Here is a 21,120-nt window from a genome sequence, read left to right on the forward strand (position 1 = left end):
ATGTTTTATATATATGATTAAATTATTTGTCGCGTTTTTCGAAAGGAACATAAAGGTAACGTAAACATGATCAAGTCTGTGCTCCAGTGAGATTTCTCTCTGCACGAAACGTACTGCCGCCGTGATGAGAATATCCTGAGCATGGTCCTGCCTATGCTCAAGCAAACTTGAGAACGTGCTCAAAAGTTGAGCACAGAATTTTTCGTGAATACGACTTGAGCACGAGAATAAAATAGGTGAGCACAAAATCTTAATTTTGAGTACAAAGCCTTGAGTTTGAGCTTGAGAACGGTTTCGTGAATACGAGCCTGGATTATGACTATCTCTTTAATTAATGGATACCATGTGAGTATCATTTCTACCAACTTCTACCAATATGTGAATAGGTTATTTTCTTTAGAGGAAGAGAATGGTACAAGAAAATCAAACATTAGATAAATATACAAAGAAAATTATAAATAAATGGATAGATATACACAATTGATTGGATGGATATGTAGAACTTATCAAAGTTTGATTTAAGATTTATTTATTTGATTTCAGACCTTTTTTTATTTCAGACCTATTTGCTTGATTTCAGACCTATTTGTTTGATTTCAGACCTATTTGCTTGATTTCAGACCTATTTGCTTTCATTTCAGACCTTTTTGCTTGATTTCAGACCTATTTGCTTGATTTCAGACCTATTTATTTGATTTCAGACCTTTTTATTTGATTTCAGACCTTTTTGTTTGATTTCAGACCTTTTTGTTTGATTTCAGACCTTTTTATTTGATTTCATACCTATTTGCTTGATTTCAGACCTATTTGTTTGATTTCAGACCTTTTTATTTGATTTCAGACCTTTTTGTTTGATTTCAGACCTTTTTGCTTGATTTCAGACCTTTTTTTATTTTATTTCAGACCTATTTGTTTGTTTTCAGACCTTTTTGCTTGATTTCAGACCTATTTGTTTGATTTCAGACCTTTTTGCTTGATTTCAGACCTATTTGCTTTTAATGTATAGAGTACTGTATAGGGGTGCGAGGGTACAATTTAAGTATAGAAGAAAATAATAAACTGCTGGTTGCACGTTGTATTTAGCGATTTCATTGTTCTTACTGGACATTAATATTACGATATCATTTACGCATGGGCTCCATACATGGAACTTCAGATGTTTTATATATATGATTAAATTATTTGTCGCGTTTTTCGAAAGGAACATAAAGGTAACGTAAACATGATCAAGTCTGTGCTCCAGTGAGATTTCTCTCTGCACGAAACGTACTGCCGCCGTGATGAGAATATCCTGAGCATGGTCCTGCCTATGCTCAAGCAAACTTGAGAACGTGCTCAAAAGTTGAGCACAGAATTTTTCGTGAATACGACTTGAGCACGAGAATAAAATAGGTGAGCACAAAATCTTAATTTTGAGTACAAAGCCTTGAGTTTGAGCTTGAGAACGGTTTCGTGAATACGAGCCTGGATTATGACTATCTCTTTAATTAATGGATACCATGTGAGTATCATTTCTACCAACTTCTACCAATATGTGAATAGGTTATTTTCTTTAGAGGAAGAGAATGGTACAAGAAAATCAAACATTAGATAAATATACAAAGAAAATTATAAATAAATGGATAGATATACACAATTGATTGGATGGATATGTAGAACTTATCAAAGTTTGATTTAAGATTTATTTATTTGATTTCAGACCTTTTTTTATTTCAGACCTATTTGCTTGATTTCAGACCTATTTGTTTGATTTCAGACCTATTTGCTTGATTTCAGACCTATTTGCTTTCATTTCAGACCTTTTTGCTTGATTTCAGACCTATTTGCTTGATTTCAGACCTATTTATTTGATTTCAGACCTTTTTATTTGATTTCAGACCTTTTTGTTTGATTTCAGACCTTTTTGTTTGATTTCAGACCTTTTTATTTGATTTCATACCTATTTGCTTGATTTCAGACCTATTTGTTTGATTTCAGACCTTTTTATTTGATTTCAGACCTTTTTGTTTGATTTCAGACCTTTTTGCTTGATTTCAGACCTTTTTTTATTTTATTTCAGACCTATTTGTTTGTTTTCAGACCTTTTTGCTTGATTTCAGACCTATTTGTTTGATTTCAGACCTTTTTGCTTGATTTCAGACCTATTTGCTTTTAATGTATAGAGTACTGTATAGGGGTGCGAGGGTACAATTTAAGTATAGAAGAAAATAATAAACTGCTGGTTGCACGTTGTATTTAGCGATTTCATTGTTCTTACTGGACATTAATATTACGATATCATTTACGCATGGGCTCCATACATGGAACTTCAGATGTTTTATATATATGATTAAATTATTTGTCGCGTTTTTCGAAAGGAACATAAAGGTAACGTAAACATGATCAAGTCTGTGCTCCAGTGAGATTTCTCTCTGCACGAAACGTACTGCCGCCGTGATGAGAATATCCTGAGCATGGTCCTGCCTATGCTCAAGCAAACTTGAGAACGTGCTCAAAAGTTGAGCACAGAATTTTTCGTGAATACGACTTGAGCACGAGAATAAAATAGGTGAGCACAAAATCTTAATTTTGAGTACAAAGCCTTGAGTTTGAGCTTGAGAACGGTTTCGTGAATACGAGCCTGGATTATGACTATCTCTTTAATTAATGGATACCATGTGAGTATCATTTCTACCAACTTCTACCAATATGTGAATAGGTTATTTTCTTTAGAGGAAGAGAATGGTACAAGAAAATCAAACATTAGATAAATATACAAAGAAAATTATAAATAAATGGATAGATATACACAATTGATTGGATGGATATGTAGAACTTATCAAAGTTTGATTTAAGATTTATTTATTTGATTTCAGACCTTTTTTTATTTCAGACCTATTTGCTTGATTTCAGACCTATTTGTTTGATTTCAGACCTATTTGCTTGATTTCAGACCTATTTGCTTTCATTTCAGACCTTTTTGCTTGATTTCAGACCTATTTGCTTGATTTCAGACCTATTTATTTGATTTCAGACCTTTTTATTTGATTTCAGACCTTTTTGTTTGATTTCAGACCTTTTTGTTTGATTTCAGACCTTTTTATTTGATTTCATACCTATTTGCTTGATTTCAGACCTATTTGTTTGATTTCAGACCTTTTTATTTGATTTCAGACCTTTTTGTTTGATTTCAGACCTTTTTGCTTGATTTCAGACCTTTTTTTATTTTATTTCAGACCTATTTGTTTGTTTTCAGACCTTTTTGCTTGATTTCAGACCTATTTGTTTGATTTCAGACCTTTTTGCTTGATTTCAGACCTATTTGCTTGATTTCAGACCTATTTGTTTGATTTCAGACCTTTTTATTTGATTTCAGACCTTTTTGTTTGATTTCAGACCTTTTTGCTTGATTTCAGACCTTTTTTTTAAATTTTATTTCAGACCTATTTGTTTGTTTTCAGACCTTTTTGCTTGATTTCAGACCTATTTGTTTGATTTCAGACCTTTTTGTTTGATTTCAGACCTATTTGTTTGATTTCAGACCTATTTGCTTGATTTCAGGCCTTTTTGTTTGATTTCAGACCTTTTTTTTTTATTTCAGACTTTTTGTTTGATTTCAGACCTTTTTTTATTTCAGACCTATTTGTTTGTTTTCAGACCTTTTTGCTTGATTTCAGACCTATTTGCTTTATTTCAGACCTATTTGTTTGATTTCAGACCTTAGAAATATTTGCTTGATTTCAGACCTTTTTGTTTGATTTCAGACCTATTTGCTTGATTTCAGACCTATTTGCTTGATTTCAGACCTATTTGTTTGATTTCAGACCTTTTTGCTTGATTTCAGACCTATTTGCTTGATTTCAGACCTTTGTTTTCATTTCAGACCTATTTGTTTGATTTCAGACCTATTTGCTTGATTTCAGACCTATTTGCTTGATTTCAGACCTTTTTTTATTTCCGACCTTTTTGTTTGATTTCAGACCTTTTTGTTTGATTTCAGACCTTTTTTTTATTTCAGACCTTTTTGTTTGATTTCAGACCTTTTTGTTTGATTTCAGACCTATTTGCTTGATTTCATGTATATTATAAACGTGAATTTCATATATCTGATACACGTGTATATCAAATAAATTGTATACTACATAAGATACATTATAAAATATATAATATAATATATTGCATTAAAGGGATTTGATGTCTCATACAATTTCATGAAGTAATAATATTTCTCATTGAAAATTTGGCTTTCTACTGTCAAATATTTGTGGATGTAGTCAAGAGAATACAAATACACTAACGGTAAACGGGTATTATCACCTTTCGACAAATTAGTAAAATATTTCTTATATTCCTATATCCAAGGTTTCACCAAACTGATTGGATTATGAGACCTCCCATTATATACTTTTATATTTGTTTGGTCCGACTTTCATTTCATTCTGCAACTTTTGGTTACCGCATCACTGAAATGTTCCAAAAGGACAATGGAAACTTACAATACCGTGTAATACAAATAAAAAAGCATTGAATTCAATTCATATTCAAAGTCATTATAAGCCCTATTAAGCATTGTGTGAAGCCACTAGCGGTTGACCACATAATGGTGAACAGTCCTGGTAACCCTCTTCTCTTGCAAACGGTAGCAGGAAACAGTTAATTTGCATTTTTTCTTAATATAGGTTATGTTTGAGATATACAGGTATAGCACTTTGGTTCTGAAAAATACATCATTACATGTATATATATTTATAAATTACATAACAATTACACTGATAGTAGAGATATAAAAAAAATGTAACTCAAACATTTCCTCTGATTTCTGACATGTGAAACATGAACACATGTAAACACTATGGAAATTTCACCTGCAAAGCTAGTGTTTGGTATGTAGACACAGATTCGAGACTGCCCAATGTTAAAATATAATTTCGAAAAACTTGAAACCTTTACAATGGGGTAATCTCATGAACATAATCTCGGCCACACCGAGAAAGTGTGTACCACCACCATTACCGTTTGCTTTATATACCCTCGGTGTGAAATCCCCTTAACTTGTTGATACATCGTCAAATAAATTTCTGAATACAGATCATTATGTAATTAGGTAACAATAATCATCATGATAACTTTAAATTCTTGTCTTGCATGGAGTAATTAAGTTCATTCCTGACTTAACGCGATGACCTTTTTCTCAAAGGTCACAGGCAAAATAGTTTGCAGGTCTCAATATTTATCACCTGAGTGGTACCCTGAATCAATGTAGCCAAGCACAGTTGTGTTTCATTACTACTCTACGCTTCGGCCTTTTCCGGTCGCGTTTGGGAATCTCCGATAACCAAAATATGTTACGTCATTTCTGCTAAAGCATATCTGCCAGCCGAGGTCTCTAAAAGTATGAAAGTTTGATTATTTCAGCAGTGATAGTATGTTGTCCAGTGGTATTATAAAACTTTTGAAAACTCAAACTCTTAATACGAAAGGATAAAGGAAATTTGCGAAACCAATGATTTAGATAGATTATCAGACATCAACTGTATGTATCCAGATACATCATAACCTATCTCTGTGTCTCTGTATCAATGTCTTTCCAATATATATAAAGTACAGAACCGGTATGTTGTTTTTGATGAAGTCAACTCCTGTGGTACAATAGTTACCATCGGTATATTTTGAGAAATAACGTGACGACGTAACTATAATTAAAAAAACAGGTTTTTATGAAGGTGGCCTTATACTGGTCTTATCATATCAGATGCCTATTAAAAGTTTGTATACAAAGAATTGTTTTCTGTGTATCCGCACGTATACTCTGCCGATGAGTACTGGTCATCAATAAGCTAACAAATTTTATTCTTTCTATTGCCATTAATGATATATCATGCCATGCTTTCCTTATTGTTTACTATCAGCATGACTCTGTATTCTGTATGTTATGCTTTTTTTTATTCTGTACGTCTCGTGCAGAACAGAGAGTAATAAACATGGGGAGTACGAGATACAGGAGGATTTGGTTGTTGACCATCGTACAATGTATATTTACAGGCAAACTTATAAACAACACACAAACATATATCACAGAAGTAAAGGTAAAATTTACTGGCAAGTATATATGTAATTTGAATATATCGCAGCATGCGATTTATTAGGTTGTTTTTTTTATTCATTAATTTCTTTTTTGTCTTTAGTGTGGACCCAAAATACACCACGCCAACGATTTTTAATATTAACCAAAGAAAATGAAACCAGAGAAGTTTAAATGTGTGAGAAATATGCATTGTACAAAAAGTGAAAAACACCATGGATTTAAAGCAGAAAAAGATGTATAACAAGAGTGACGAGGTAGTATTCAGAATGACGCTATTGACATCATGTCCTTGTATCGTACACTGGACATCTCTACATGGAAATCAATAACATATGTTGTCAAAAGGAACCGATCGGTAAAGTATGTCGGATGAAGTTTAATTTAACTTATATCAATTTGCAAAATTTAGAGACGCAAACGACAATACCTTACAAAATTCAAAATCCTTTCAAATCACCCATCAGATTTTCAGAACGATTCTGTTTTTACAAATGACCAATTATGATACCGATATCAGAGGTAGAGTAATTTCAGATAAGAGAGATAAGGATCGTTTCAGCTTAATACACAGAAGAGTCAAGTTAAGTTACCTAATTCTCGGGTTCATAAACCATTTACTCCCACTCGAAAATTTGCCATTTTCTACAGTAGCAAATGTGATGTTTAAGCTTCCTATCATAAAATCTTTAATACAATAGGAATGTTCCCGAAATGTGTCTTCTTCACAATGTAAATCAGACTTCAATGATTATCCCTACATTTATATAGTCAGTTGAAGAAAGTAAAAGTGTCAGGTATTGGACATTTACTTTCTAAAATGAGTCATTCTAAAATTCACTAACCGTAAGCGATTTCATAAATGTACACAAAGTAGGGTTGAATACATGTACACAGTATAGGGTTGAATACATTACATATGTACACAGTATAGGGTTGAATACATTACATATGTACACAGTAAAGGGTTGAATACATTACATATGTACACAGTAAATGGTTGAATACATTACATATGTACACAGTATAGGGTTGAATACATTACATATGTACACAGTAAAGGGTTGAATACATTACATATGTACACAGTAAATGGTTGAATACATTACATATGTACACAGTAAAGGGTTGAATACATTACATATGTACACAGTAAATGGTTGAATACATTACATATGTACACAGTAAAGGGTTGAATACATTACATATGTACACAGTAAATGGTTGAATACATTACATATGTACACAGTAAAGGGTTGAATACATTACATATGTACACAGTAAAGGGTTGAATATATAACATATGTACACAGTATAGGGTTGAATATATAACATATGTACACAGTATAGGGTTGAATATATTACATATGTACACAGTATATGGTTGAATACATGTCATATGTACACAGTATAGGGTTGAATATATAACATATGTACACAGTATAGGGTTGAATATATAACATATGTACACAGTATAGGGTTGAATACATTACATATGTACACAGTATAGGGTTGAATACATTACATATGTACACAGTATAGGGTTGAATATATAACATATGTACACAGTATAGGGTTGAATATATTACATATGTACACAGTATTGGGTTGAATATATAACATATGTACACAGTATAGGGTTGAATACATTACATATGTACACAGTATAGGGTTGAATATATTACATATGTACACAGTAAAGGGTTGAATGCATTACATATGTACACAGTATAGGGTTGAATATATTACATATATACACAGTATAGGTTACACAGTATATATATTACATATGTACACAGTATATATATACATATATACACAGTATAGGGTTGAATGCATGACATGTGTACACAGTATAGGGTTGAATACCCTATAGGGTTGAATGCATGACATGTGTACACAGTATAGGGTTGAATGCATGACATGTGTACACAGTATAAGGTTGAATACATTACATATAAAACTCAAACACATACAGTAAAATCTTCACTTTATTTTTTCCAAACACTCACTAATTGTTCACTAAATGATGCATGTTAATCTGATTCTGAAACATTTGGTTAATAATTTGCAAGTGTATGCTTAAGTATAAAAACAAGGGCCATCAGTTACTGCTTCTAATAATATTTCACCAATTTAATCGGAACAAAGTGGCCATCTGAAATGGTAGTGACAAAAGCATCAGCACTATTACTGTGAATATTTCAACAAAATTTGTGAACCTTATGGAATTTATCAACTGGGCTAATAAAAAATTGCTAAACATGGGATAAACGACCTTCTTTGAATGTGTTCCTCTCCGAAATAACAATGGAACAAGATGGCTGCCTACTAGGTAGTACATATATGTTGTTTATCCATATATCCCTTGTACTCGTGAACCCATGAGAAAATCAAATTTTTGAAACTGAAATAAAATCTAAATTTTTTTAAGTTAACATTTATATCAAATTGAGGTAAACAAAGTGACAAACAGGTTCTGAAACATTTCAAAACAGCTTCAAGTCTGTGTTGATAAAAACACACTAACTTTAATATGTAGGCAATATATCAGTGAAAAGGACAATAAGGCACAAGGTTGAGAATCTAATCATAAATTATTGCGTTACAATTGTACCTTTTATTCAATTTTAGACAACATAAGCCATATAAGGATGATTAACCCCCTCACCTTATGTAGCAATTAGAATTATTTCCCATTTGATGAAATACTGAATTATAAAGATGTTACTGTAGTGATGACATTTTCTATATATTAGTTTTCTTTTTGTCCTAAAGAACAGTCCAAGAAACATGAAGAAAGTACTAGAAAGTGTTTCTCATCATCATTATTTTAGCCTTTCAGCATCACAAAAAAAAATTCACAGAGGACTGAAGTTACTATTCAGACAATACAGCTTTCAAGACAATACATCTGGAAAATATCCCTTTCTTTTAAGTCAAAATTAAATTTGGCATGTCACTAGTTAAAAAACATAGCCAAAGGTAAACATTTTTCAGGGGCTGGTATGTACACTACTTACCTTGAAACGTGGAAGTCTGTGTTCTCCAAAAATTGATCACACAACTTTATATGGTTTACATAACTAAAGATATAGGTAACTAACTAATAATAACTTCCAATGATAACTGCTGTTGCTTGTACAATACCTGAATTAGGTATTGTATGATGACAACATAAAATATGGAATGTAAATCAAAGTCTGGAATATCTACATAGCTCTTGTGGTAATATCAACATCATTAACAAAATATAAAATAGATTTAAGAAATTCAAAGTTCTTTGGCAAACAGTTTACACTGAATTCAATTCCAAACTTTATCAGTAGATCTCCCCTAATTTACTCTCAAGAACAAGTGCAAGCATGAAAGACCTGAACCACATACATGTATTAACAAAAGTGGCAATTACTGTATTAAAATTAAAATCCATGTAATAACTGGCAATTAAACAAGATTAAAGCTCTGAAAACAAGAAAGGGCAAGAACTCTTAATTTTCAAAAAGGTCTATCAAAATACATCTCCTCATGATCCAGAAAATAAAATGACATATCCTAAAATTTAAAAAAAGTTTCAAAGACTTAGATAGAGACTGACCAAGGTGATCTCAGATAGTTTAAGATTAATGACTAAAAAAAATCATTACATTGAAGTATGCTCCATTAACTGCAATTATAAATACATTATATCACAGTTACCCAGTGTACAGGTCACCTCTATGGTACATTAAGCTTAATATTAGTAAAAAAAAATCCAAACCAAAGATACACACAAATATACTACCATCAGTTGTATAAATGCCTTTAACACCATAAAGGCACTCAAAGTCTTGTGAATTAGTTCAAAACAAAAAATCACAATTCACTATTCAACAACTAAAATCGAGCCAACACCAGTTTGAGTTGAATGGGTTAACAACTTTGGTGCTGTGCACTAAGTATTTATACCAAAAGGTATGCTTAGTGATGAAATAGACATTGATTTGTAACATACCAGGTCTCATGTTCAATGTTTGCACATTGCTGTTAAGTTCATGTTGTCTCCCTGACAGTTGTCATGTTTACCAATGAGAACATAATGTAAAGGAGAGCCAATTTTTTGTACTTCACGGGTTGAATCAATTAACCATATTGTCTTAATGAAGCCTTACATGAAGAGGTGAGACCAACTGACAAATTAACAAATGAACTCACTAAATAGTGGCATGTTTTGATAGAGCATATACACTATTTGTTACACAGGTACATCATTGAGAGAGTAAGGAACATTAACATATGTACCTATGGAATTTAAGGACATTTTAGTCCCTAAAAATTGTCTGTAAGGGGTAAATAAAAACCTTCTCTTCCAATCTAATTTTGTAATAATATCTTTTTGACATGAGGTACACATTGCAGAGTGGACATGAGTATGATTATTACTTTTGTTATGTCATCACAAAAAATACGGTGTGAACATAAAAGTGCTATGGGGACAATTCATTTGCAAGTAGTGTGTAAGAGGTTGTAAAAGGAACACCTGATATCATATTTGTATTCCCTGTACTAAATAGAACAACAGACATCATATCTGTATGTCCTGTACTAAATGGAACAACAGACATCATATCTGTATTCCCTGTACTAAATGGAACAACAGACATCATATGTGTATTCCCTGTACTAAATAGAACAACAGACATCATATCTGTATCCCTATACTAAATAGAACAACAGACATCATATCTGTATCCCTGTACTAAATGGAACAACAGACATCATATCTGTATCCCTGTGCTAAATGGATCAACAGACATCATATCTGTATTACTTGTACTTAATGGCACTTAAACAATATTACATAATTGATATGCATATATAGAGGCAGGAAATTACAATTATTCATTATATATATGTACAAACATACAACATGACAATTCCATTTAACACATTTTTGTTTATCATTGATGTTATAAAAATAGTAACAGATTAATTGGACGTATTTGTGCTGTTTCTACATTTAAGAAAACTGTCATTCAACACATATATGTTCCACAAATTCCTGAAAATATTTCATATGCCATGTAATTTTTAGGTCATTATCTATAATGGGAGGTAGGTACACAGTAAAATAATCTAATCTAAATATGAAATATTATGAAAAACTGGGTTCCTGTGTTAGAGAGTAAAATTGTTTTGATTTCTAACTCACAAAATGTAATATCATTTTATGTGTCTCTGTCATTAAAATGTTTGTACTTAAAAATAATGAATAAGGCATGAATTAGAATAAAGAATAAATATATAAAGTTTGAATGTGTTTTCTTACAGTTCACAAGTATATATCCTGAAACAGTATGAATGACATGTTTGGTGAATAAGAGCAATCCCCTGCAAGGATATGTTTTTGTTTTTATGTCTTAGTTAATAAAATGTTATCTTCAAAAGAAAATTGAGGCAGTAACTTCACTGAACCATCATGAAAAATTGATGCTATCTAATATCAAGGTTACGACTAATACTAAGTATACTCCCATCAATTTTGGATATGAAATATATATGTTTAAACTCAATATCAATAAAAAAAAGTATATTCTGATACTGAAAAACAACAAAATCTGTTTAACATATAAAAATGACAACAAACCACTGTAGTAGAGAGTAGAGTGCTGATTTATAGTTCAAATTGAATGATGTGTATGTTATACACTTCAAATACCAATATACAGGAGCATTTCATTATAGAAAACAGCCAAATTTCTGAAAATGATCATTCATTAGAAATAAAGGCATGGTTTCAGCTGCCTTTATTTAAATATTCCTATATCTAGATTCACTAGGCATTGCTCATTATCACATTTGTAGATCTATAAGTTGTTCTAGCTTGTAGAATGTTATGGTGGGTTAGGCAGGTACAGCAGAGGACTATAGCGGAATTTAATAAAAAAACTTCTGCTACATTATGGTTTTGTTCAACACAATTATACAAGGTATTAAGACTTGTTTTCATGGTTTGGGCCCATATTTGGGTATACTCCCTCTCTAGTTTAGGCCTAGATATCAATACTACATCATGAAGTGGAAAAGCCACCCAAGGGCCTCTAAAGTAACCCAAGTTCTTTTAATGCTATTGTTCTTGTAACACATAAAAAGACCTTGTAAACAAATTGTTATTTTTCTGTGATTGATGACAAATGATGCACAACATGCTAATTGGTTACCTGACCCTAATATCATTTTACATAATGTACTTAACTTGCTTTCTCACAAAATATTTCTATTTTGTTTGTAAAGCTGAACTCTTATAATCAAATATCATGTGTTAACCAGTACTGTGACAAAATATCTGACCATTGGTGAAGGCAAAGGTATAACATACAACACAGATACTATGATAATGATAATCACGGTATGATGATACCAAAATGACAGTCCTTCAGTAAGGCCTCAAAAATCTTTAGTTAAGTCTCAAAAAAATATATTTCTCTTGTTAGCTACTGACTTGGATTTGTTGCCTAACCTGTCTGCAATCTTCAAGGAAGCTATATATTAAGTCATCATCACCCTTCTGTTAAACGATAGGAAAAGATATAATTGAATAAAGCTTATTGACCTGTACCTAATGTTTTTTAAACATGTAACAGAAACACATATTTCAACCTCATAAGGCTGTAAGGATAGATTTTGCTGTTTTTGGAAGCTTTTCAAGGAAAAAAATGTATAAAACATTGAATCTTTATGGACATGATACTTACCAGTTCATACAACACTAACACATACACAGATTTTTACAATAAGATATGGTACGCGTAACATCTGAGCAGCTATATATCACAGTGGGTCACAATATAACAATACATACTATTAAACAACAAGTATAATAGTCATCTCAAAAATAATGACATCTGACTGTGATATGTAAATCTTTGGTAACCTTTGGAATCAAAGTACAGTAACAAAAACACACACAACATATTCTTATCCTCTTGTGTTCTAACACAACATCTTGATTGGTCAGTAAAAATAATTTGCCACAGTAATCACCATATATACTGTCCTCCAATTTCTCATTTGCATATTAATCCTAAATGACATGAATGACCTCGATTGAACTAGCTTGAAAATGAGGTCAGGAACAGAAGCATGACCTCAAATGGTCATCTGATTGTGAATATTACCCTATAAGGCATTATCAACCCTCAGGAAAAAAATCCCAGAATTCAAATAGAAATTATGCATGAAAAATGGCACTCAATTATTGCGTTTCTACTTGTTTAAATATACATGAATTAGAATAGGGGTAACAGTAGATTTTGAATATGCTATCGCCCATGTATGCTATTGCCCATGTTTCTTATCTGCTACCTATTGTAATTCCTGACTTGAGTAAAATCATGATAGTACACTACAAATTTCACACATTAGTGTTATTCCTCAATTATTGACAAATATGCTGCATGCAGGCTTCTAGACTTTTTGACATATCAGATTCATTTGTGTAGAAATGTAAACTAGAAACTATGTATCCTGCATTCTTGATACCCCAGGGGTTACGTTTAGTATTGCTCTATGTACTATTGGAACCATTCTTGATACCCCAGGGGTTACGCTTCGTATTGCTCTATGTACTATTGGAACCATTCTTGATACCCCAGGGGTTACGCTTCATATTGCTCTATGTACTATTGGAACCATTCTTGATACTCCAGGGGTAAGCTCACTATCGTTCTCTCTACCCCTGGAACCATCACTGATACCTCCGGAGTTGCACTCAGTATCGCTCTCTGCATCACTGGAACATGGCATGGCAAAATTTAAGGCAAAATTGAGGGCACAATTAAGCAAAGTAATTTAACTTTCAATTTTGTCATGAAATGTTTTGGGGGTGGAGAGAGCAGAAGTGATCATAACTCTTGGAGTATCAAGGATGCATTCCCTGATAATCTAAGATAGAAGCTATTTTCCCTGATTTAAAATGAAAGGTAGAAATTCTTAAGTAAAAAGTATATTTTCTGATTCAATAGGGGTCACTTCTTAGTCATAATAGAACCAAGTGTTGTACATGTATCTGTTTAGATGTTTCTAAGTCAGGCTGTCTAATACTTCATATATCATTTATGGTATGACAAAATCTAGAGTTTTCACTATGATCAGGAGACATACAAAATTGCATGATGATGAAATTACAATTTTATGTTAATTATTGCTAAACATTCACTTACTGATAAATTATCAAATGCAGGTGTGTTTCTAATCCAAAAAAGAATTCTTAGTACTGGACTCTTCCATTTGGTGAGGACTTAAATTTTTTCTGTTAGATTTCTTTATCTAATATTTATTTGGAATGATGCAGATTTCCAGTTTCCATCTACCCAAGGGAGAAAATCCTAATTAAAAAAATCTCTGATTTTAAGAATTACCTGGTAGTAATGTTTGCAAAAAACCTGAATCTATATACATAAATTATTTTTAAAAATCTAATTAGTAGTTGTGTTGGACAAGATACACAATTATACCCCTTTTTAGTCCATACCAATCCAGCCTGGATAAAAATGTTCCGAGATATCACCATTAAACTGTTTACTAAAGGCTGAGTCTGGTACAAATGGATGTTTGTAGTACAATGTCGTACCATTAGTAAGAAAAGCTGACCACCAACCAAAGGTGCCAACAGTCATAATGGTGTGGTTTGTCATGGTAAGTAATGCCATGTCGGTCTCAGGTGTGTTTCCCTCCGCAAAATACACATCACTATATCTCCCAAGTGCTTTACGTGACCAAGTAATATCGTTTGAGCAAACAATAAAGGTTGGGTTCCTGTAGTGATCACGAAAATAATTTGTTGCCTTTTGTAAATATTCTTCAGTTGCAGTTGTGTATCCAAATTCTGTAAAAATTCCTGGTTTTGTATAGTCTCCACGACGGATATGAATGCCCACCAGAATATCGCCTCGAGCTATTCTAGTTTCACTTTTCTTTATGATACTTTGTAAAATTACTGCAGCAGTTGTCCTGACATGCTTTTGAAATTGGAATTTTTCCCTTATTTCATTTTCATAACATTTCCAGTATTTCCAAGACTGAAAATACCCATGCAAAAAAACATCTTGCCTTTTCTCCATTTTTTCAAATTTGATGTCATAAGCACAGTCCCAGTCATCTTCATATCTGCTAAGGCATGAGCAATATTTAAACTTTGGAAAAGGGTTTGCACGCATGTTAAATGTTGGTAAAAGGATGTTTTCTGTTTCCGTTTCTAATAAGGTCATAACCAGCTCCTTCTCCTTGGAAAACGCATAAATAAATGCATACTGAAACATCTGATTGGCTAGTCTGCCTTGTAATGGCATGCAAACAAAATGAGTTCTTTCCAAATGATTCCTATCCTCCAAGTATAGATTGATGCAACTTTTCCACCTTGAGATAGTCACTAAAACCAAAACCACCAGGACAACCAGGAAAACTGAAAATGTATATAAATATTTAATTAACTGTCCCCTGTAAGATAATGAGCAAACATGAACAATTAAAGCAAACCTTAAATGCAACAATATACACTCATTAATAAAGCTTTCATCTCAGTGGAGTGTCACTGAACGTCTACATTTTTCCTTACAAGGCAATTTATTTTGATATAGTCTTTTTTTCTTTAAAGCAGTGTCAGTTCAAGCAAGTAAATATTCCTGTAAAACTTCCTTGTTGGTACTCTGTACTTGCATCTTTAATTTTCTATTTTGAAACTTAATGACACTTTTTGTAAAATATAAATATCAAAAACTATATTTTGATTTTGTAGATATGTGCTTGATTAATTTATCAAATAATTATTAGCAATAATTTTCCGGTGCTAATTTATCACATACAAACTAAGTCATCACACAGGATACTAATACCATCAAATTTGTATGACATGGCTAGAGTAAATGGATCCCTACTCATGATCAAAACCGTCACCCCTTGTAAGAGTTTAAATCTGTACCTTCTACAGTCCAAATGTAGGTTACAGGTACAATAAGAGTAAAATTGTGTACATTTTATTCAAATGCTGCATAAATGGCAGTGTGATCTGTGTAATACTGGAAGATCATGACCATTCGAATGACCTGAATGTCTCTGGTGTAGATATGGTCTAATAAACTACCAGATGAGAAGGTGACTTGATATGCTGCTGGTACATGTTTTAATGGATGACAAAGTATTAAGTGTTTTATTAATATCACAACTGAAGACTCTTGGAAGTCAAATAGCAGTCTGTAGAGGAGTGACATTCGAATTCAGCCAATTTCTATTTATAGTAAATTAACATAGTTTTTCAACCATATAACTTGAACTGGGAAACACCTTAAGGTGATCTTTGTGAACACATTTGTGAAGTTTGGATCGAATCAGAGAGATGCAACAGAGACTTTCAAGCATTGACATGTAAAAATTTTGTTAGTGTCTACTTATAGGTACAATGACCTAGTATTTGACTGCACAAAGTTGGAAAAATATCACTATTTCATTTGTGTAAAAGTTGACAGTGTATTATATATGCTTGATAAGTTCTATCCATTAAGGAACAACATTTTCTCAACAAAACTTAAGTATGGGACTACTTCATTTTCATCACAATAAATTATAACAGTATTCATCTTTACTAAGGCTGCAATATTCTTCACCAATAATTTATCATTCTTGTCTATATATCAATTAAAAGTGAACTATCTTGTGTCATGTTCACAATAAACCATATAGCTTGGAGTACTATTTTAAAAAACCTAACTATAACTTCCAAAATTTGAATTATATAACGAAATCATGTAAATGACTCCCTTTTCACTGGCTGTTACAATATGTGCAAGTCTTGATATTTATTATTATTACTGGCATAAGTGTTCATAACCTACAAAACTATTAGGTACTTTTTTTCTTTGTGTTGAGTCACTTTTCCAGACAAAAATTAATTTCAGCCTTGAGCCTATACATGTAGGCTTTGTGTTACATAATGTTAATCATCCAATATAATAAATTGTTGTTTTTATACAAAATGTAATGGTAAATTGTCAAATTTAATCATTCACTTTTTCTATTGAAATTTCATACATCTTTTACTTTCAATAACAACAGTGTTATGTTTTCAGTGATAACAAACTTTCGAAGTCAAAATTGAAGTCCAAATCTAATATGGCTGTCTGACTGCTATTTTGTTTTTCTGATCAGTCCAAAAATCAAATGGGTACAACTAGGGACCAAGGGGAACCTACATATAAAATTTTAGAGAGATCTGTCCAGTACTTCTGAAGAAATAGCGATAAACTTCATTGAAAAAATCCAAGAAGGCCACCAATTTACCTTTTTATTTTTACGATCAGTTCCAAAATTAAATGGACACAACTAGGGACAAAGCGGAACCTACATAGGAAATTTGAGAGAGATCCATCCTGTACTTCTTAAGAAATAGTGATAACAAAAACTGTTTACAGATGGACAAACCATCTGATGATGGTAGGCTAAAAATGTTTGATAGTTTTCCATTCTAGTTTGACAATAGGAAAATATCATGATACTGAGCTTCTTACTTTCTCAAAAGAAGTCATTTGAATACTTTCACACTTTTGAGTCCAGTGACCTTGAATGTTGGCCATGGAGAGCAGGGCATATAATACATTCTAAATCTCTTCAAGGAGTGACCTTAAACTGCAAGCATGACCTTAAAAAGTGGGTCACAGAGGTCATAGTACCATATATCCACCACACATACACCATAATCAAGCTTACCTGCTTGAAGCTTATATCTAATATAAAGTACTTACCTTTAGGTTTGAAACCAACATTATATGTGATCCGCATTGTGCCAATCACCAACGCACTTGGATTATCCATCAAAATCTACAAAAGTACCATTAAAGATGAGAAGTATGAAGAAAACAACTTTATTACAGACTTATATTAAATCAGATCCATTTAATTAGTTTTGGATTATAAAAACAATGACAATAGTTACAACATTGCTCATCCAGTATTCAAAAATACATCTCCTCTCTTTTCTAAATGGGCAAAATAAATTTGTTAAAACAAACACTGAAAGGTAGCTGACACTGCAGGTAAAACCTAATGAATCATGACAAAAATAATTGCTATTAACATCTTCTAAAAGTTCTTATCCTAAACAAAGATACCAGTGACTAATATCTACCACATGTTCTCATCCTTAACAGAGAAACTAGTGAATAATATCTACCACATGTTCTCATCCTTAACAGAGAAACTAGTGAATAATATCTACCACATGTTCTTATCCTAAACAAAGATACCAGTGACTAATATCTACCACATGTTCTCATCCTTAACAGAGAAACTAATGAATAATATCTACCACATGTTCTCATCCTTAACAGAGAAACTAGTGAATAATATCTACCACATGTTCTCATCCTTAACAAAGGTACTAGTGACTAATATCTACCACATGTCCTCATCCTTAACAGAGAAACTAGTGAATAATATCTAACACATGTTCTCATCCTTAACAAAGATATCAGTGACTAATATCTACCACATGTTCTCACTAATATCTACCACATGTTCTCATCCTTAACAAAGATACTAGTGAATAATACCTACCACATGTTCTCATCCTTAACAAAGATACTAGTGACTAATATCTACCACATGTTCTCATCCTTAACAGAGAAACTAGTGAATAATATCTACCACATGTTCTCATCCTTAACAGAGAAACTAGTGACTAATATCTACCACATGTTCTCATCCCTAACAGAGAAACTAGTGACTAATATCTACCACATGTTCTCATCCTTAACAAAGATACTAGTGACTAATATCTACCACATGTTCTCATCCTTAACAGAGAAACTAGTGAATAATATCTACCACATGTTCTCATCCTTAACAGAGAAACTAGTGAATAATATCTACCACATGTTCTCATCCTTAACAGAGAAACTAGTGAATAATATCTACCACATGTTCTCATCCTTAACAGAGAAACTAGTGAATAATACCTACCACATGTTCTCATCCTTAACAAAGATACTAGTGACTAATATCTACCACATGTTCTCATCCTTAACAGAGAAACTAACCCTAACAGAGAAACTAGTGACTAATATCTACCACATGTTCTCATTGTTAACAAAGATACCAGTGACTAATATCTACCACATGTTCTCATCCTTAACAAAGATACTAGTGACTAATATCTACCACATGTTCTCATTGTTAACAAAGATACCAGTGACTAATATCTACCACATGTTCTCAACTTTAACAAAGATACTAGTGACTAATATCTACCACATATTCTCATCCTTAACAGAGAAACTAGTGACTAATATCTACCACATGTTCTCATCCTTAACAAAGATACCAGTGACTAATAACTGACATAGATTCTCATCCTAAACGAAAGGTTCTGGGAACTTTTGTGATATGTTACTTAATGTTGCATGAATTCATGACAAGAGAGGTCATTTTTAACTAAAAGACATTTACCCCTACTAAGAGTGATGGCTACTAAGAGACTTGATGTAGCATTCAGCACTGTAGTAACTGTACTGTAGTAATGGCATATAGGTCTGAAATACTGCACCTATTTTTTCAGCGCTTTCCATCAAGCAAATCAATTTTACTTTTGCAGCTGTAGATGACTAGATAAACGTGACTTAGCCAAAAAAATTTGAAAAAGCTTAGTTTAAATGTGATTTCAGCCATTGAGCAATAAATCCATATCCCAATTGGCATATAAAAGGCTAATTTGCATATCATACACAAATTTGTGATTTTTCCCCCTGCCTGATTGTAGTTTATGGACATAGTTCATTGTGCACATGGTTTACTTGTTGTACTGATCTCCTTGTTTCTGTTGATGTGTCTTCGGATATATACATAGTCACATCCAGTTGTACAGATTAAGAGTACATTAATTGATAATTGTTACATTTAGGTGTGAACTTGTAGTCTACTCCTTGCAATTGTTTATTAAGTCTGGACTTAAAAGAATTGGTTTTTGGAAGAAAAGTCTCAACATGGATTTGAAGGCTGTTCCAAGTATGAACAACCCTATTGCCAAATGCATGGCCCCTGATATGCATACAGGTGTTTATTCTTTTCAGGCTGGTTCCTTATACTGTATCACAATCCGATTTAAACACTTTAGATTGTAAGGTATCTTTCCTTGTTTAAGCTCAATTCCTCGGTTTTGATAATTACATTATGTATAATGCTACTCTCTTGTAAACTTTGTCTTTTGAAATATCAATATAATAGAATGAAATGATGAGAAGTAACTCATAATCAGAATGAGTTCTGAATTAGTGTTCTTTATTGGTTAAAATACTTTTTGCTACCTCTCAATCCAGTTAGCATTTTGACTGACCAGTGCTCGAAAGGGACCAGCGCTTGAAAGCTCGATACATTTTTGGTTCTCATTCCACAAAACAACCAATTTGGTCACTTGTAATGTATTATAATTATGGAATGTAATGACACTTTTCAAACTCTGATAAGAAAAGCTCTCTTAACTACCATGGTAATCTGAATCCAGCGACAACTCAAATAAATACTGGTTACTGAAACATTTGCATACTTCACTTCTATGCTTACTCTAAAATAAACGTAAAACGCATGTGCTGATCCATGATTTCGGGCATCTATCACGTATTATTTTGCAACATTTTCTTTCCAGAAAATAGTTTTTTTCTGTTTTTTTTTTTTTATGGGTTTAAATCTTAATAATATTCTATCAGTATATAAAACGGCACCACAACAACAATGTACATATTTGATGGGCTGTTCGATCACCACCGATAGCATGTCGAGCATGGATTCCGAATTCCGTCGACATCCACTCATCATCACACACCGGCGTCGTTTACCTAAACGGCTGATAATTTACTCAAAAACAACAGTAACATAACTGAATACGTCCATAACATGTCTAATGCTTAGTTCACAAGAGTCATTGAGAAATATTCCAATGAAAACAGCAAAACACTAATGTAACATTTTGATTTCATTAGCAACTTACGTGATCATCTTATCATTACAGAAAGACCAGGAGTTGGTGAAGGACACAA

The 21,120-nt window shown here is 32.4% G+C and overlaps 1 protein-coding gene across 1 annotated transcript; it reads right to left on the reverse strand.

Annotated features, from left to right (window-relative positions):
- Window positions 1–8,038: 8,038 nt before the first annotated feature.
- On the reverse strand, window positions 8,039–21,101 carry LOC132545334 (galactoside alpha-(1,2)-fucosyltransferase 2-like). The gene is made up of 3 exons (XM_060209011.1): window positions 21,072–21,101; window positions 17,836–17,911; window positions 8,039–15,503 (listed from the first exon to the last, which is right to left on the reverse strand). The coding sequence occupies exons 2-3, from the start codon at window positions 17,903–17,905 to the stop codon at window positions 14,563–14,565; spliced, it is 1,011 nt and encodes a 336-aa protein (XP_060064994.1). The 5' UTR covers window positions 17,906–17,911; window positions 21,072–21,101; the 3' UTR covers window positions 8,039–14,562.
- Window positions 21,102–21,120: the final 19 nt, after the last annotated feature.

This window comes from Ylistrum balloti, unplaced genomic scaffold (assembly GCF_031769215.1).
Source record: "Ylistrum balloti isolate Yb309-2 unplaced genomic scaffold, AGI_CSIRO_Ybal_v1 Utg369840, whole genome shotgun sequence".
NCBI classification, from domain to species: Eukaryota; Metazoa; Mollusca; class Bivalvia; order Pectinida; family Pectinidae; genus Ylistrum; species Ylistrum balloti.